The 17,210-nt window shown below is 37.8% G+C and overlaps 3 protein-coding genes and 1 non-coding gene across 4 annotated transcripts; 2 read left to right on the top strand and 2 right to left on the bottom strand.

Annotated features, from left to right (window-relative positions):
- The first annotated feature begins 351 nt into the window (after positions 1–351).
- LOC117911384 (probable LRR receptor-like serine/threonine-protein kinase At2g16250) lies at positions 352–8,040 on the top strand. Its single transcript, XM_034825737.1, has 4 exons — positions 352–2,919; positions 4,606–4,734; positions 6,320–6,342; positions 6,910–8,040. The coding sequence occupies exons 1-4, from the start codon at positions 920–922 to the stop codon at positions 7,527–7,529; spliced, it is 2,772 nt and encodes a 923-aa protein (XP_034681628.1). The 5' UTR covers positions 352–919; the 3' UTR covers positions 7,530–8,040.
- Positions 8,041–8,420: 380 nt separating this feature from the next.
- On the bottom strand, positions 8,421–8,492 carry TRNAQ-CUG. Its single transcript has one exon. It is a non-coding gene; the product is annotated as a tRNA-Gln (tRNA).
- A 169-nt stretch (positions 8,493–8,661) lies between these two features.
- On the top strand, positions 8,662–13,113 carry LOC117911837 (transcription termination factor MTERF2, chloroplastic). Its single transcript, XM_034826259.1, has 6 exons — positions 8,662–9,463; positions 10,119–10,527; positions 10,884–11,099; positions 11,211–11,318; positions 12,042–12,316; positions 12,689–13,113. The coding sequence occupies exons 1-6, from the start codon at positions 8,766–8,768 to the stop codon at positions 13,017–13,019; spliced, it is 2,037 nt and encodes a 678-aa protein (XP_034682150.1). The 5' UTR covers positions 8,662–8,765; the 3' UTR covers positions 13,020–13,113.
- Positions 13,114–13,744: 631 nt separating this feature from the next.
- On the bottom strand, positions 13,745–16,479 carry LOC117910347 (50S ribosomal protein L27-like). The gene is made up of 4 exons (XM_034824427.1): positions 16,374–16,479; positions 14,450–14,555; positions 14,226–14,350; positions 13,745–14,142 (listed from the first exon to the last, which is right to left on the bottom strand). Exons 2-4 carry the CDS (start codon positions 14,529–14,531, stop codon positions 13,909–13,911), a joined length of 441 nt encoding a protein of 146 aa, XP_034680318.1. The 5' UTR covers positions 14,532–14,555; positions 16,374–16,479; the 3' UTR covers positions 13,745–13,908.
- Positions 16,480–17,210: the final 731 nt, after the last annotated feature.

The raw sequence follows: 17,210 nt of genomic DNA on the forward strand, positions 1-17,210 counted from the left end.
AAGCCCATTTTCAACCCTTTTTGGTCCTTTTAGAAGGCTTTGTTGTAAATGCACATATTTCCTCCACCTGCTTTACATCCATGAACTGTAAATAAAAATAAATAAATAAAAAAAGAAAAAGGAAAAAAAAATGTCATTATTAACTTTCCTAATTTCATCAATACTTCTCTTTTATCATTTGTCAAGAACCAAGCCATTTTATAAATAAATACCCCCAAAGCTAGAGGGAAAATAAAGGGGGGGAAAAATATTATAGAGAGAGAAAGTGGGAGGAGAGAGAGAGAGAGTGAGGGAGGGGAGGGGGATTTTCTTATTAGTTAGATTTATATGCATGTTTTTTTTAAAGGGAAAAAGGGAGGAAATGGGTTTGGGCTTAGCTGTCTGAGGGCGGGATTATCGGTGGTCAAACACTGGCAAATCACCGGCGTCGGTTTTGGCTCAGTGTCAGCGACCCACCACTACCACCACCACCACCGGTCAAGACCCTGGCTCGTGCCGGTAAGCCCACTTTTGCTGCTCCGGCTAAGCTTTTTTGTCAGCGTGAAAAAAGAAAGGAGAAAGAATGAGGGGGGGAGAGATATAAAGAGTAGCTGTGTTAGAGAGCGATAGATAGATAAATCCTTGACCAGTGGCCCTCTCTTTTCTCTCTCTAGAATTATTATTGTTTTTACCATTTTTTTAAAAGCCCTTCTCTCTCTCTTTCGTCAACTGAAGAAACTGGAGAAAAAAGGCAGAGAGAAGAGATAGGGAGTAGGTAGAGAGATGGGCGTGATTGTACCAGAAAAGAAGAAGCAACGAAAGTGATGCAGATGGTTTACCAACTGTTTGTAGAATCAAAGCTTGTGATAGAGGTAAGTGGGTTATCTTTTTTTAGAGTGATTTCGATCGAGTTTATTGGAGTTTAGAACACTGCATGTGAATGAATGTGAGACCAAACCAAGATGCCCAAATCGTCTTTGTAGAGATGGTGAATCGGCGGAGCAGAGTTGTGACATTTGGTCTTTTGTTGGTGGTGCTGTTGTTGTTGGTTGAGTCCACATTCGAACAGACTCAGGCGCGACTGAGTTCACCCGCTGAGTTTACAGCTCTGTTGGAGCTCAGATCGTCGCTGGGGTTGAGGAGCAAGGAATGGCCGATAAAGTCTGACCCTTGCTGGTTCTGGCGCGGTGTCCAATGCCGAAATGGGAGCGTCGTTGGGATCGACATTTCGGGGTTCAGGCGGACCCGACTTGGTAGTCGAAACCCAGAATTCGCTGTTGATGCGCTCGCCAATTTGACCCTTTTGGAGTCGTTTAATGCTTCAATGTTTTTGCTTCCGGGCTCGATCCCGGACTGGTTTGGTGAGCGGCTTTCGTCGCTCAAAGTGCTTGATCTCCGGTCTTGTTCTATCATTGGTCCTATTCCTCCGAGTTTAGGAAATTTAAGCAATCTCAATGCTTTATTTTTATCCTATAATAATCTCACCGGGATTATTCCGTCGAGTTTGGGTCAATTATCCCGTCTTTCGGTTCTTGATCTCTCCCAGAATAGGTTCACTGGATCGATTCCTTCGTCATTTGGGTCTTTTAGGAATCTTTCAGTGCTTAATATTTCGGTAAATTTTTTGTCTGATACGATTCCTCCGGGTATTGGGAATATTTCGAGTCTTCAGTATTTGAATCTTTCTGGCAATAGTCTGTCTTCTTCCATACCTGCCCAACTTGGTGACCTTGATAATCTAGTCGAGCTTGATCTCAGCTTCAATTCCCTTTCTGGGTCCTTACCAGCTGATTTGAGGGGTTTGAAAAATTTGCAGAAAATGGCAATCAGGAAAAATTCTCTAGCTGGGTCTTTGCCGGGTAATTTGTTTCCTGCTCTAAGTCAGTTGCAACTTGTAATTCTTAGTCAGAATGCTTTCACTGGCAATCTTCCTGATGTGCTCTGGACAATGCCCAACTTGAGTTTTCTTGATGTCTCTGGAAATAACTTTACTGGTGTTCTCCCCAACTTCAGTTTCAATGGTAATGCCACGGCATCAGTATTCAATCTTTCTCATAATATGTTTTATGGAGGTCTTCCATCTCTGCCTAGGAGGTTCAGTTTTATTGATATGTCTCAAAATTATTTTGAGGGAAGGGTACGAGATTATGCACCTAGTAATGCATCTTTTGGAATGAATTGTCTCCAAAACGTGTCCAATCAGAGGACTTTGGAGGTCTGTGCATCATTCTATGCTGAGAAGGGCTTGCCTTTTGATAATTTTGGACAACCAAATAGCACTCAACCAACTACAAATGATACTTCAGGAAAGAGCAACAAAAAATGGATTATATTGGCAGGAGTTTTAGGGGGACTTGGGCTTATCTTGTTTTTGGTATTGGTGCTGGTGTTGTTCCTATGCTGCTGGAGAAAGGGTGGTACAAGCCAAAGAGGGAACGGTGTGGGGCCTGTTCCTGCTGGAGGCAGTCCTCCACCTCCGGGGATGCCTATTAACTTTTCGAGTCTTGGAGAAGCATTTACATATCAGCAGATACTCCAAGCAACTGGTGACTTCAGTGATGCGAACTTCATCAAACATGGACACTCTGGGGATCTCTACTGGGGCATTTTGGAAGGTGGGGTTCGCGTAGTCATCAAAAGAATTGATTTGAGCTCAATCAAGAAAGAAACATACTTATTAGAGTTAGATTTTTTCAGTAAGGTTTCTCATACAAGATTTGTCCCCCTCCTGGGACAGTGCTTGGAGAATGATAATGAAAAGTTCCTGGTTTACAAATATATGCCAAATGGGGACTTGTCAAATTCCTTGTTCAGAAAAACCAATTTAGAGGATGATGGTTTACAGTCATTGGATTGGATAACGAGATTGAAAATTGCAATTGGAGCTGCAGAGGCTTTATCTCATCTGCATCACGAATGTAATCCGCCCCTTGTTCACAGGTATATCATAACTTTCTTCCTCCTATATTTTGTTGCTTCCATCCCTTTTGATGTCTACCATTTTATTATTATAATTTGTTTCTTATAATTACTTACCCTTTGCAATGTCAGTTTGACCCTCAAATTTCTTTTCCTTCCTTTATGTTTTCAAAAATTGCCAGCAGCTTTGTATAACATGAATTGACATATGAAGTAGGCCAATCACTTTCCTAAGCTGCTGATTCATCCAGTCAATGGGAACTTATGAATTTTACATTTTTGCACCAATATGTTAAGCAGTGTTTGGTTCGAATTGGAAATTTTATGTCCATATCTTACGTCTATTTGTGATTTTGATTTTCAAATCAAAATACCACATCCAATGTTTTGCCATAAGTTAGCAGGATCCACCTGAACTTTTCATCACCATCTGCAATTTTGTAGTGAAAATGGAATTTTAGTTATTGTGACAATATGATACTATACAAAAACCTTCAGTAGTCAGCATTGAATTATGTTATCAAATGTCCACTCAATCGTAATTATACTCTATATGATTTTCCAGTTTGTTGAAGCTAGGCCTAGAACCAGGGCCATGCCTCCTTGCTGAGATCAGTAACTCAGACGCAGGGGGCTGTTACCTCTGATGGATTTGCACGATTTAGGGTGGGTCAGTTGGGCAATGAGGGCAAATTTATGGATGCTTTAGGAATGTTGCATGCGACTTCCCTAGAAGTCATAAGGCTTGGAACTTACCATCAAAGAAAAAATACTAACTTTTTTTGGAATGGTTGCTAGAACTTCTTAGAATGGGTATCAATTTTCTGGTGGAGAGTGGTTCTAGGGGTTGTCACATGATCGATGAAAGAAAGCAAGTTGAGCCCTTGGGGTAATGCTTATTCAGTGAGAGTGGTGATTGGACCTCTTCTTTGTCCTAGGCGTGAAATTTGATTAGGTTGATAGGGAACTGATAGCGAAACTCAAAATTTGGCTAAGGAGCATATAACCTTAGCATTTGGTGATATTTTTGTTTGCCTTGGGTTTTTCACTTGCTTTTGTGTTTGAGTTTATCTGGGTTCTTCTTCTGTAGCTTGTTCCTTTCTTTTCTCCCCTAGTTAGAATGGTTTTCCTTCTTCCTAAGCTCTCTCAAAATTTTCTCTCTCTAATAAATTTTGTTTGTTTTTTATTACAAAAGGACTTGCCAACCAGCATTACAGTCACAACTCATTTCTCAAATAAATATAAGTTGGAAGCTTGATGGAATCACATCATATAAAGTAAACATTGGATTCATGCCCAATAAATTTTTCTTGATGTTAGTAGGCTCACAGAGCATGTAGTCGTACAAATGGAGTGCTGTGATGGGTCGGAGGGATTGTTTCATGCCTCATTTGGACATTGGTCTATATCAAATAGTGAGATTTCTGGTTGACACCAAGTTTATTGCCTAGGCAGATGAGAAAACAATTTTAGTTGGACATTAATCTTTGGGTCTGAGCTTGTTTGATCAGGTGTTCTTTTATTTTTATTCTTATTTTTTATTTTTAATGCTTTGGAGGTATAATATTTTCCTTTTGATTGAGCCACTTTGTACTTTAAATGACATGTCTGCATTACCTTGATCTTAATTAATTGTTTGTAAGTTTGCTTTAGAAGAATTTATGTTTAGTGGTGCAACAAATGACATCTCTCTTTTGGTGGTTGAAGAGATGTTCAAGCAAGCAGTATACTGCTCGATGATAAATTTGAAGTGCGTTTAGGAAGCCTGAGTGAGGTTTGCTCTCAAGAAGGGGATACTCATCAAAACGTGATTACCAGGTTTCTGCGGTTACCACAGTAAGTCTGCTTTTAATGTTTTGTTTCTTGTTTTGACATTTTCAAATCATTATTTATCTGGATCAGCATTATGTTGATTTTCTTAACTCTTAATTCAGTTTATGTTCAACCACTAGTTAATTCCATGTTGTATTTGTCCTTTACATTCCTTTGGTTTTCTTTATGGATTCAGCTTACTTTTTAGATCATACACACACACACACCAAATGGAAGATCGGAAATGAGGTCATTAGGAATGTTATATGATATTGGTGCAATAAAATTGTTCTTTAGCCTGATGTTTCCAAACTAAATGAAATGGCAATTGCTGATCCAAGCTTTCCATAATGGGGCTGTTACTTGAACTGGTGGACTGGCTTCCAAAAGCCAAATATTATTCTGAGAATTTTTATGAAATTTGACTTTCAGATCATTAGTTTTTACAAGTGTAACCCATCTGGACTAAAACTTGGATCTGAGTAATTTTGTGGAAAATCAGAAAGGAGCTAATTAGGAATGTTGTATGACACTGGTCCAATAAAAACATTCTTGAGCCTGATATTTTCAACCCAAATCAAATGGCAGATGACAATCCAAATTTTCCATAATGAGGCTGTTACTTGAATTGCTGAACTGACAGCCAAAAGCCAAATATTATTCCTAGAATTTTATGAAATTTGACTGTTAGATAACTTGTCTTTATGAAGTGTAACCATCTGGATTACAACTTGGATCTAAGGAATTTGTGCTGTCTACTGTTTAGTTGCATAAAAATTCATTTTATTATAGTTTTACTTCTTTTTACACTAAGGAAGTTCTGATTTATATTTGGTCGTGGAAGATGGTATTATTAATGTGATTCCAAAAGTGCAATTATTAACATGCTAAATTTTCCTGTAAAAAGGAAAGATGGTTTGATATTGAGCTCCAATCCTCTCTTTTACAAACAAAGGGGCAATTTTTTTACAGCCTATAGTAGAGCCAGTGTCTTTGGCTATTTTTGTGCATAAAGAGATTCATGATCAATGGTTCAATGCAGAATGGTTCCAACACAATAACCATTGAAATTTAATTTTTTATTTTATTGTGCAATAATATCAGAATTGCAGGCATAGATTTAGACCATGATGGCTAGCTTTATGTTCCACATAATTAACATTTGGAGCCAGATTAGACATGATGTAACGTCCTTATACTTCGTGACAACCAACAATATATCAAATCATAGATGGTTTGATATTGAGGTCCAATCCTCTCTTTTATGAACAAAGGGGCAATTTTTTTACAGCCTATAGTAGAGCCAGTGTCTTTGGCTATTTTCGTGCATGAAGAAATTCATGATCAATGTCCCAATGCAGAATGGTTTCAACACACTAACCATTGAAATTGAATTTTTTATTTTATTGTGCAATAATATCAGAACTGCAGGCATAGATTTAGACCATGATGGCTAGCTTTATGTTCCACATAATTAACATTTGGAGCCAGAGTAGACATGATTTGATGCCCTTATACTTCGTGACAACCAACAATATATCAAATCATATATGTGGTCTTTCAACTCCTGGAAAGTATTAACAATAGTTTTCCTTTTGACAATTTGCAGGACATCTGAACAAGGCCCTTCTGGTACGTACACTTGTCTTATAAAACTTGAGATTGACAATTATTTTGTCTGCTTTTTGTAAGCCAATGAAGAAGAATCCATATGCTTTTCGATACTTATTAGTCTCCACATGGACTGGTATTCTGTTTGTATCTATTCATAGATCATTATCATGCAATTGTCGCACCTGGACTCCTCGTAGCGTGAAATATCATTTTCTGTGGAAAATCTTGCCAGGGGTGTCCCTCTGAGCAAAAACATCTAGATCCATGAGATCAGTGGTTTGTTCCCATGATATTGTGATGTGTGCTTCACATGTTGATTAGAGTATAAGATTACCTTTATGATGGTTCTTACCAGTAAGCAGTGATAGCATGTGAAAGTCATTCTGTGCATTTGGTTGAACTGACTAAAAATAAAAACTCTCACTAATTATTTTTTCTTTCTTCTTTCTGCATTTTTTGTTCCTAGTTGCCACCAATCCTATGTGATATGAATTTTTGTGGGATCACATTATATAATTTAAAATAATTTTTATCTAAATGTTATTTCTTAATTTTCCTTCTTTTCTATATTTGGGAAACAACCAGGTTCACCAGCAGCAACATGTGCCTATGATGTTTACTGCTTTGGGAAGGTGTTACTTGAGCTAGTAACGGGTAAGCTGGGAATTAGCGCGTCCAATGATGCCCAGGTGAAGGAATGGTTAGATCAAACGCTACCTTGCATCAGTATATATGACAAGGAACTTGTTCAGAAGATTGTGGACCCTTCTTTGATTATAGATGAGGATCTGTTAGAGGAAGTGTGGGCCATGGCCATTGTTGCCAGATCTTGCCTCAATCCCAAGATTTCAAGGCGGCCCCTCATGAGGTACATTCTTAAAGCTTTGGAAAACCCTCTGAAGGTAGTAAGGGAAGAAAACTCCAGTTCTGCGAGGCTTAAGACAACCTCTTCTAGAGGGTCTTGGAATGCTGCTCTATTTGGTAGCTGGCGTCACAGCTCATTGGATGTGGCGGCCAATCCAGTGGCAGCCTCCACCCATAGAATAGAGGGAACCAGTAGCTTAAAACAGTCAGGAACCACAGGTTCTCAAGGAAGTGGCCAAAATGGTGGGGGTGACCATTCCTCCTCCCAAAGAAGACATTCCAAGGAGGTATTCCCCGAACCTTCTAGCATGCAAAACGTAGAGAGACATGACGAGAACTAGCAGAGCAGTTAATTGTTCTTAATTCTTTGTTAATAACACAGCAGGCGCCCCATTTGAGTGCCCTGCTCCTTGCCCCAAAACACTCCTATTGTTTTCGGAGTTTTGGGGTTTCAATCCATTTTTGTTCTTACATGGGGGTGTTTAAAAGGTGAACAGTCCTTCAAAGGGGGTCTGAATAGTGAAGATTGAAGGGAGATGTTGCCTCCAGGACAGTAGTTTTAGTTGTGGAATGGGTCTTGAAAGAGAATCTATGGAGAAGGTTGTCTCTGGCAGTTGTGGTTCAATTTGTTTTAGGGGCTTGTTTATTGCTACAACAAGCCAAATCGTTTTTTTCCCCAATTTTTTTTTTTTTAATCTGTAATTGATCTTTGTTTCTAGTCCTTGTGGAATGTAAATTGTAACCTTTGGGGGCCTTTTCTTGGGTGGAATCAGATTTTCATTTTTGTTATTCTTGAGAAAGGAAAGACAGAAGAAAGATTTATACCAATTCTAAAGCACTGAATTCTTAGAACTGTTTAAATTTGATGATGATATTGGTGTACTAGTTTGTTCTTAATGCCCAAGTAGTATAGGCTTTTGCCCCAGGCTCTCTGAACTCTTCTCCACTGAACTGTGGCCCTGAAAGCTCTAGATTTTGTGAAATTTTTTACAACATCCATCTGCAAATTATATTGCATCCAAATGAAGGAGACAAGCCCAAAGGAATTAAAAGGAGGGTCCTACATTTTGAAATGTCATAGTTATAAATTCTTGAAGTTGATAATCATAATATTGGTGAATTGGCTTGTTCTTCTCAAACACATTGTATACAAAGTTCTGCAAAAAGTTTACCGTGAGAAGGTTCAAAAGAAACAATGAAAGGAAAATGGAAAAAAGTATGAAGGTGGAAAAAGGTCCCATCGAGATTTGAACTCGGGTTACTGGATTCAGAGTCCAATGTCCTGACCACTAGACCATGGGACCATTTGTTGTTGTCTTCTAACCACCTTTTAGATAGTGAAAATAGACTCATTGAAACGACGTCGTTTAATCCGTAGCCATCTGATTGAAATTTGAAATGACGACGTTCGTTTTCTTCCGTCTCGTCGGCTGTGGCAGCCCAGAGCAATGTCGTTTTAGAATTTTTCACTTTTTGCAGAAATGACGTCATTTTGATATGATACGACGCCGTTTTTAGGGAAGTAACTCATGAGTTAGGCACCTGTCGCGGCAGTCTAATCCATTTCTGAGCTAAAGATGCTGTCCTTTCCACACTACCATCACTCCCCACACCTCCCTAACTATGTCTCCCATCACCTCCCTCTTCGCCGGAACCCTAATTTCACCACCGCTCTCCACCTCTATTCCGCAACCTCCTCTCGAATCTCCGCCTCCTCCTCTTCCTCCTCCGCCGTTCCCCACCGCAACCAAGAACCCGTTCAACCACCACACACCACAACCACTGAAGAGACTTTCCGAAAACACAACGCCAAATCCACCGCTCTCGTCCTCCACCGTTCATCAAATCCAAATCAACAGCGCCAGGAGGCTATACCAGAAGAAGAGAAGCTGAGGATTCTAGAAATGTCTCTAGTGACAAAAAGAACGCCTCAATTTCCGGGCTCCATCTACATTCAGCCGTCGCAATCCGAGACCTCGAAGCCTCCTCTGGCCAAACTCTTCAACGGAGAAAGCGATGAAGACGATGACGAGATGATAATGCGGGCTCTGGAGATTCGCCGGAATGTAACGGTGGAGATTTTCAAGGAAGCAATGCGGAAGGGCAAGTTTGGGATCACTTACTCCAATAATTTGGTGTCTAGGTTGCCTGATTTTATTGACTATGTCATGATTGAAGCGGCTTCCATGAAGCAGTTGCCTGAATTCTCCCATTCAACGTTTAATACGCGCGCCAAGACTGTCATACATGACTCCAATGTGGTGCCGCTCATCAGGTACAAGGACTAAAACCGTTGGTGATATTTCTGTTCTTTTGACTGAATTTGGTGTCGGTGATTTGGAGTTGTTTGCTAGTTTGTGTAATATATTCTGTGTTGCTGTGCTTATCTCTATGTGGGTTAGGGTGTATCTAGGTGGTGGGTATATCGCATTTGATTGATTTCTTAGAGTGGTTGGGCTTTGGGTGAGAGAGGGAGTATTTTTTTTACCCTCTTTACTACAATGTCAAAAAAAAATTCTGTGTTGCTGTGCTTATAACAAATTTCTCAAATTTATCAGGAACTTTTCTTTGAATGAACGTAAACTGACTTCTGAATACTCAAGATCTTCCAAATGATTATTGGACTATTTCCAAAATGCTTGAATGATGCCAAAGAATTTTAGAATGGGAATATATTGTTTTTATTTTTGTTTTTAAATTTCTTGACCTGCATTCTTTTTATTTCTCCCAAATTCATTCCTTGAGGGCTTTTTTTCCTTGAATGTGTGTTTTCTCTCTCTGGAAGTATTGCTGATATATTCTCTTTGCGTTTCTGAATTTTATCCCTATGGTGAATAATTTTGGAACCACAAATTTCTCTCTATGATTTCTAGAAAAGAGGAGTAAAATGTTAGACCATATTATCTCAATTGCATGGTTGAATCATGTAGGTGGTTGAAACACAATTCACTCTCATATCCACGAATTGGAAAGCTAATATGCATGTCAAAGGGAAATCTTGAGACTATAAGAGTACTTGTTGAATGGTTGAAGACAATTCATGTGAGGGGGGAATTTCTTGGGTTTGTGATCATGAAAGCAGGAGAGGATATTTTGGAGCGCAGCATAGAGGAATTGGATGACATTGTCAGGTATCTAGAGAACAATGGGGTACGGAGGGATTGGATGGGTAATGTGATGAGCCGATGCCCTCAATTGTTGTCTTACAGCATCGAGGAAGTGAAAACTCGTGTGGGGTTCTACTTGGATATGGGTATGAATGAGAAGGATTTTGGCACAATGGTCTTTGATTATCCCAAGGCACTTGGCTACTTTACTCTGGAAGAGATGAACGAAAAGGTATTTGACTAATCAGATCTAGGAAACAACTTTAGTCTAATGTGTATAGCAATTGGAGTTTGTTCGGTGAAAACAAATGTTTTAATTTCAAAGTAAAGGAACTTGACTTCTTGCATCATCATTAATGGAAGTTTCTTCCAAGAATTTATGTCCTCATTGTTTACTCTATTCATCCATTATAATGCATTACTTCACTTGTTGTAGCAACAGAGAATGCAGTGGTAGGTTTTCTTGATTGAAGCTAGTTTTCTTTGTGCAACCTGTCTACATGATCTAAAATGGCATCAGTGGGATGTGGTGTAATCACTTACCATTTTGTATGACTTAAAATCGCATGCTTCTCTTGTTCATGTTAGGTTAGTTATCTGAAGGAGTTTGGCCTCAACAATGAAGATGTAGGGAGATTACTAGCATTTAAGCCGCAACTGATGGGTTGTAGCATTGAGGAAAGATGGAAGCCTTTTGTTAAGTATCTGTACTACCTTGGGGTTTGCCGAGAGGGTATGAGGAGAATGCTTATCATCAAACCAATGGTTTTTTGTGTTGATTTAGAGAAAACCATTGTACCAAAGGTATGCAATATATGTATGAGTGAGTTTTATTTTGAATGTCTAGTCAACTTGTGCGACCTAGTTAAGTTCTGCAGTTAATTTATTAAGACAGATTTGTTTTCCTCTTTGAAGGTACGGTTTTTTCAGGACATAGGCATTCGAGATGATGCCATTGGTAACATGCTTGTTAAGTTTCCTCCATTACTAACATACAGCCTCTACAAGAAAATTCGCCCAGTGGTTTGTGCTTTTCATTTCTCCTCCATTTGTTTTGATTTTTCCTAGCATATAATGTTATTTCTTCAACAACTCGTCGGATTAGATAATCCAACTTTTGAATTTTGTATATGTTAATATGTTTAACTCCAATTTGGAATTTATTTGTCTTTTTTTAGTTTAATCTTTAAATAAGATGGTAGGAAAATGGAAGATTCATATAACTAACTGCTAAATCTGTGATGGAAATTCTTTAATTTAACTCAAACGAACATGTAGGTTGTTTATTTTCTTCCTCACTCACTTTATCACTTGAGAAGAACCAAGTACAAAAGTAACTATTCAGCTATTCCTGATTATTTGGGTTGAATGCATTGAGAACAAGCTATAATATTCTCATTTGTCATTCATTTCTTTTTGCTCCTCATCTGGTATTTGTTGTTCATGCTGTCTTTCTGTAACTGCATTTCACCTGTGGAACTACATTATGAGTCAGTACCATAATTATAATTTATTGAGCTAGGATTGATGCCCGCTATGTTTAAAGAATTCTATCTCAAAGGGAGTTTATTTAACAACATTTGACTGGAAATACATTTCTATTGATGATTTCTGTCCACATTAAAAAAATGTTCTGGTACCTTGGCATAAAATGATAACTTTTCCATCCCCTGCAACATTAACCCTTAGCAAAAGACCTAAATACCTAATGAACATTCAATAATCTGCCTTCTGAATGTCACACAGGTCATTTTCTTGATTACTAAAGCTGGGGTCAGCCGGAAAGATATTGCAAAGGTAATAGCTCTGGGACCTGAGCTCTTGGGATGCAGTATTGTGCATAAGCTGGAGGTTAGCGTGAAGTACTTTCTCTCACTTGGAATACCCCTTCAAATACTGGGTGAGATGATAGCTGATTTTCCCATGCTACTGCGGTACAATATAGATGTCCTCCGTCCCAAGTACCGCTATCTGCGTAGAACTATGGTCCGCCCTTTGAAGGATCTCATTGAGTTTCCAAGGTAAAATTTGACAACCTAGTTTCCTTTACTATATTGCTTGAAATTAGATTAGTTGTCTAGCCATCATAAGGAAGGCTTATTTGAATCAAATGAGAGCAACGTCTCAACATCTCAGAAATGAGCTGATAAACTTTTAAACCTTCAATGTGCAGAAACTATCCTAGTTTTGGCTTGAAAGAATATTAGTCCTTTTTTGTTCTGGCAATTGTTATCTATTAAAGAAGCTATTGGTAATCTTTGCCAATAAGAAAATGAAAAATATTGTGACAAGTCTTTTATCCAATTTAATCTCTCTTGTAGAGACCTCCCTTTGCCCTTTAAGCCTTGTTCCTTTCAAGTTTCTGACCCTGGTTTCATTGAAACCATTTGCAGGTTTTTCAGCTATTCTCTAGATGACCGAATAATTCCAAGGCACAAGGCTCTTGTGGAGAACCGGGTAAATTTTAAACTGCGCTACATGTTGGCAATCTCTGATGAAGAGTTTGCTCGAAGGGTTGAAGCTGCAGTGGAAAGGCGTAGTAGATTTGAATCCGGTCTCATGAGTAGCACTCTCTCTGATTCCCAAACAGCTAATGACTCTTTGGAAAACCGGACATTAGTAGATTTTTGTGGCAGAGAGGTTGCTTTTTCTGAGTGTCAAACAAGCGAAAACCAAGTTAGTTCTTCTAAAAATGAGGATGCTCTAAGCTTTTCTTCAGAATAAATCTTGAGGAATGTTTTAGTTCCTCATGGCTTGCACATACCCATTTTGTAAAATGTATATACCTCGTTAATATAAGGTAATATAATAATCCTCTCTCTCTCTCTCTCTTTGCTATACCTGTATCAAATTTGTTGATGTGTGGATGAATGAAAACTTTGAGGAAGAAATGATCGAGAATATACGCATATTTGAAGGAAAGAGGATTGAAGAAGAAATGATTGGGAATTTGCATATTTAAAAAAGTAAAAGTAAATATCTTAAATCTCTTAGCAGTCCCTACTAAGTTACTAACTTCTCTGTTCTGCCCCACCAAAAATGGAGATTCTCATATCTCAGTAACCCCCACTGAGGCGCTGGAGAAACATTGCCACTTCAATGGTGGTCCTCTCTGAATTTCAGGGCAATTGCCTTTCAATGAAGATTCTTCAAAAACCACAAGAGAAACAGTGAGAGGCTATTACTCCCTCAAAACCCAACAGAAATCCTTCAGAAACCTCACAAAGCGGCAGTGGGAGGTTGTCACTCTCCCCAAACTTCATAATTGCAGCAATCAATAGCTCATTTTATATGCAATGAGCACCTGAGCATCTCTTATGAACAAACAAAAGAAACACAATACGCTGGTGCAACAACTGAGTATTTTCAGCTTATAACAAGCTGCAAAATGTTATCATATAAAAGAGATGCAGAACAAGTGGCACATTTGATCTGTAAAAGGCAGAATCAGAAGAAAAATGAGGGCTATTTGTTATTTAGTCTATGGAGTCCACTGGATGAATTTCCAATAATTACCTACAAAATTTTCATAAAAGAAACTTGGCATGTATAAATAAACGTACCCCAAGTGTTACATCTTATATCCAAAACATTAAATGCAAGGAAAAGAAACTTAAACAGTTGTCTTGACCCTAGGAGCAGCAGCATCTGCATAGACAGGGTGAAGTACATGCCCGTCTTTGGGCTCAACATGTACCCACTTCCGTCCACTGAGCTTGTGTTTCTCAAACTTAACACAACCTTCTTTCAGAGCATATAGGGTGTGATCCTTTCCAATTCCAACGTAGTTTCCTGGATGGAAACGGGTGCCACGTTGACGAACAATAATGTTCCCAGGTATCACTCTCTGCACAAGGAATAGAGAATTTTACGGTTAGTGAAGAACTAAGGTTGGTCTGGTCATGGCTTTCATTTAGCGCTAACTCTTACCTCTCCACCAAATTTCTTCACCCCAAGATTCTTGGGTTTGGAGTCCCTTCCATTCTTTGTGGATCCTGCTGTCTTTTTGGAGGCCCATCGCATGAAAATCAAACCCAATCCTTCTCCAGAGACATCTAAATTCAGTAGTATAAAAGCATTATTAGACACTGCAAACTAATGCTCTCATGAAGTTCATAAGTACCATTCCCAAAGAAGCGATATGAAAACTGTACCACTAGCACTTCTGTAAACAGGCAGGTTTGTAACCAGCTCCTTGATATTCATTCTTTTGCAAAATAGTGTTGCAAGATTCATTGTGTCTGAATGGGATAAAGCAACCTGAAAAGAAGCTCCCACATAATTTACATGTCAATAAATGAGTTTTGGTGAAGCCAATCTACAGAAAACCATATGTGACTACTCTGTTGAAGCATGGGGATAACACCAATCCTCCAGCAGGTTAGTTTTGGGACCAAAACAGTTAATGTATGAAATGATAAAAAATTTATTACAAACTTTGTTTTAACCCAAATAAATATGTCATTGGGTGATAATCTAATTTGTTGTAAATCTAGCCTCAACTATATGTGCAAGCTTTTTTGATAATTGCCCCTTCTCCCACTCCTGTTTCTTGCCACTGAGGCAACTAAGAGCTAGAAGCAAGGAACAAAATAAACATAAAACATCCACATGGATTAACTGTAATGCGAGATAAATAGATAAAGTGCCACCAACCATGCATGCCATATCTCACATGGCAACCCCCACAATATTATCCAAATCAGTTAAGACGACTTATGAAATACACAATTGAACAAGCTAAATTCCCTATTAAGAATTTTCTGGTATTTCAAGAACTATTTCCTCCTAACAACATGAGAAAGCAAAAGATTATCCACTAAATCTTGCAGTTCACCACTAAAATTTTGGTTATCACAAGCAAATGAAATTCTAGAGTTTCTAAGATGAACTACTGAATGGATTTCCAAGGATCAAGAATCAAGTCATTGGCACGACGTGCTCATACAAATCAATAGCAATTGATAGTTGACTACAGTAATCCTATGAAGTGCGAATACACCAGATCCAGCCCCGCATGTGGATGTTACAAGCAAAAATGATTAAGGCATCAGGTCCATTCAACTGCTTCCAGAACCCCAGAATAGTACTTGCACTGGGTAATGGCAATGGTGAGATTGTGAGGAATCTTACATGAAGGTCAGAAAATGTTGACATATGACATCATAATTCAGCTAGTCCACCATGTCACCTCTTTTAAAATAGCTTCTCCTTGAGTTTTATCAGACCACAAATACACAATACTCAAGTTCACCTTCAAAGGGACCTTCTAAAGCCAAAGAAAAGGCAGCTACATTTTCTTTCCCAAACATAATTTTCAAAATGATAGTTTTTTCCTAGACCAAGGCCAATATATTACATAAAACAACAGGGGTCATCCTTGATTCATGGAAACCCCAAAAATGAAGAAAACGATATCATCCAGACAAATAAAGAGAATCCAAAAAGAATACAAATGTAAATCATTTGAACATAATGGGGAGACCAAAGGAAAACCTTATGCTGAAGTGTGTGAAAATGAAAGCTAATCCTCTTGACCAATGAGAAGAATCTAAATGCGAAGGTATCTGATTTAAAACATTGATTTTTTGCTGCTTGGAAGCCGAGAAAACAAAATCCCCCACTTCAATAAATACCTAACTACTAACCATTGAGATTAGTAGATAAAATTTCTTAGCTAAGGAAGTTTGTACTCGAATCCTTGAAAACAAAACTCAAAATTTTATTTTCTCTTCCTTTTCCAAAATTTTCTCACCAACCAAACAGTACATAACTATCACGAAAACAAAAGAAAATCCCTCGTTAAGAAATTTTAAGCTGCATGTCCCATAAAAAATCACATCCCTGAGCATTTCCAAATGCACAATTACATTAAAGGAAAAAAAATCAGAGCACAAAGAAACTTCAAAATCTTTTATTAGAAGTTAATCTTCAACATTGATAACAAATCCGAGTCTCAAGTAGCACACCACAGATCATCCCGAGTTACGGATATTAATTAACAGAAAAACTAGTAAAAAAATCGAAAATCGTGAATAAAGATTTGGATGAATATGAATCAGAGAGTGAGAGAGTCACCGGCTGTTCGTTGTCAGCGGTGTTTGTCTCCGGTTAAGGGATTCCTTCGAATGCAGAGGGAGGCGAGTCGAAGTTTGAACCGGGACGAGGCCAATTCTACACTTCATACTGCTGAACCCTGCTCCGGTCGATGGGCTCGTAGATATTTTTCTTCCCAAAATATCCCTATAATATCACTTATTTACCATCATATTTAATATCTTTATTTTATATTTTATATATATTGGAAAATAATGAATTACCGGGATAAGTATTAATTTTTTATTATATAATTAAAGATTACGTAAATAAATGATTTGAACTGCTTTCCGTTCAGGGGCCTCTATGTAATTAAAAAATTAAATTTAAGATACCTTAAAATGTGAAAATATAAATGACTCTTATTTGATTAAATTTAAGATTATGTTTGGTTTTCGAAAAATATCAAAAAAAAAAAAATGTAAAGTAAAATAGTTTTCTCATTATTTGATTATAATTTTTTTAAATTAAATATAATTAAATTAGTTAAAAATTTTTATATTTTAAAATTATTTAATCTTTATATAATAGATGAAATGAAGTGAAATGAGTTTGACGAAACATATTAAAATAATTTATTAATTTTAAATTTATTTTTTATTTTTTTCTCCGAGAACCACACAGCATAAGTTCATAAAACAGTTTTGACTTTCTTTCATATTTTCTCTTTGCCCCCTCTTCTTGACCAGATTCTCAGCTATGATGTGAACTGATAAAGTTCTCCAACGTTTTTTGGCGTACTGCTTTCTAATATTTTATAGAACAAAAATTGATTTGAAGTGTAATTTTTTATTTAAGCCTAAAAATTTATTTAACCTA

The sequence above is a fragment of the Vitis riparia genome, chromosome 3 (assembly GCF_004353265.1).
Source record: "Vitis riparia cultivar Riparia Gloire de Montpellier isolate 1030 chromosome 3, EGFV_Vit.rip_1.0, whole genome shotgun sequence".
In the NCBI taxonomy this organism is placed as follows: Eukaryota; Viridiplantae; Streptophyta; class Magnoliopsida; order Vitales; family Vitaceae; genus Vitis; species Vitis riparia.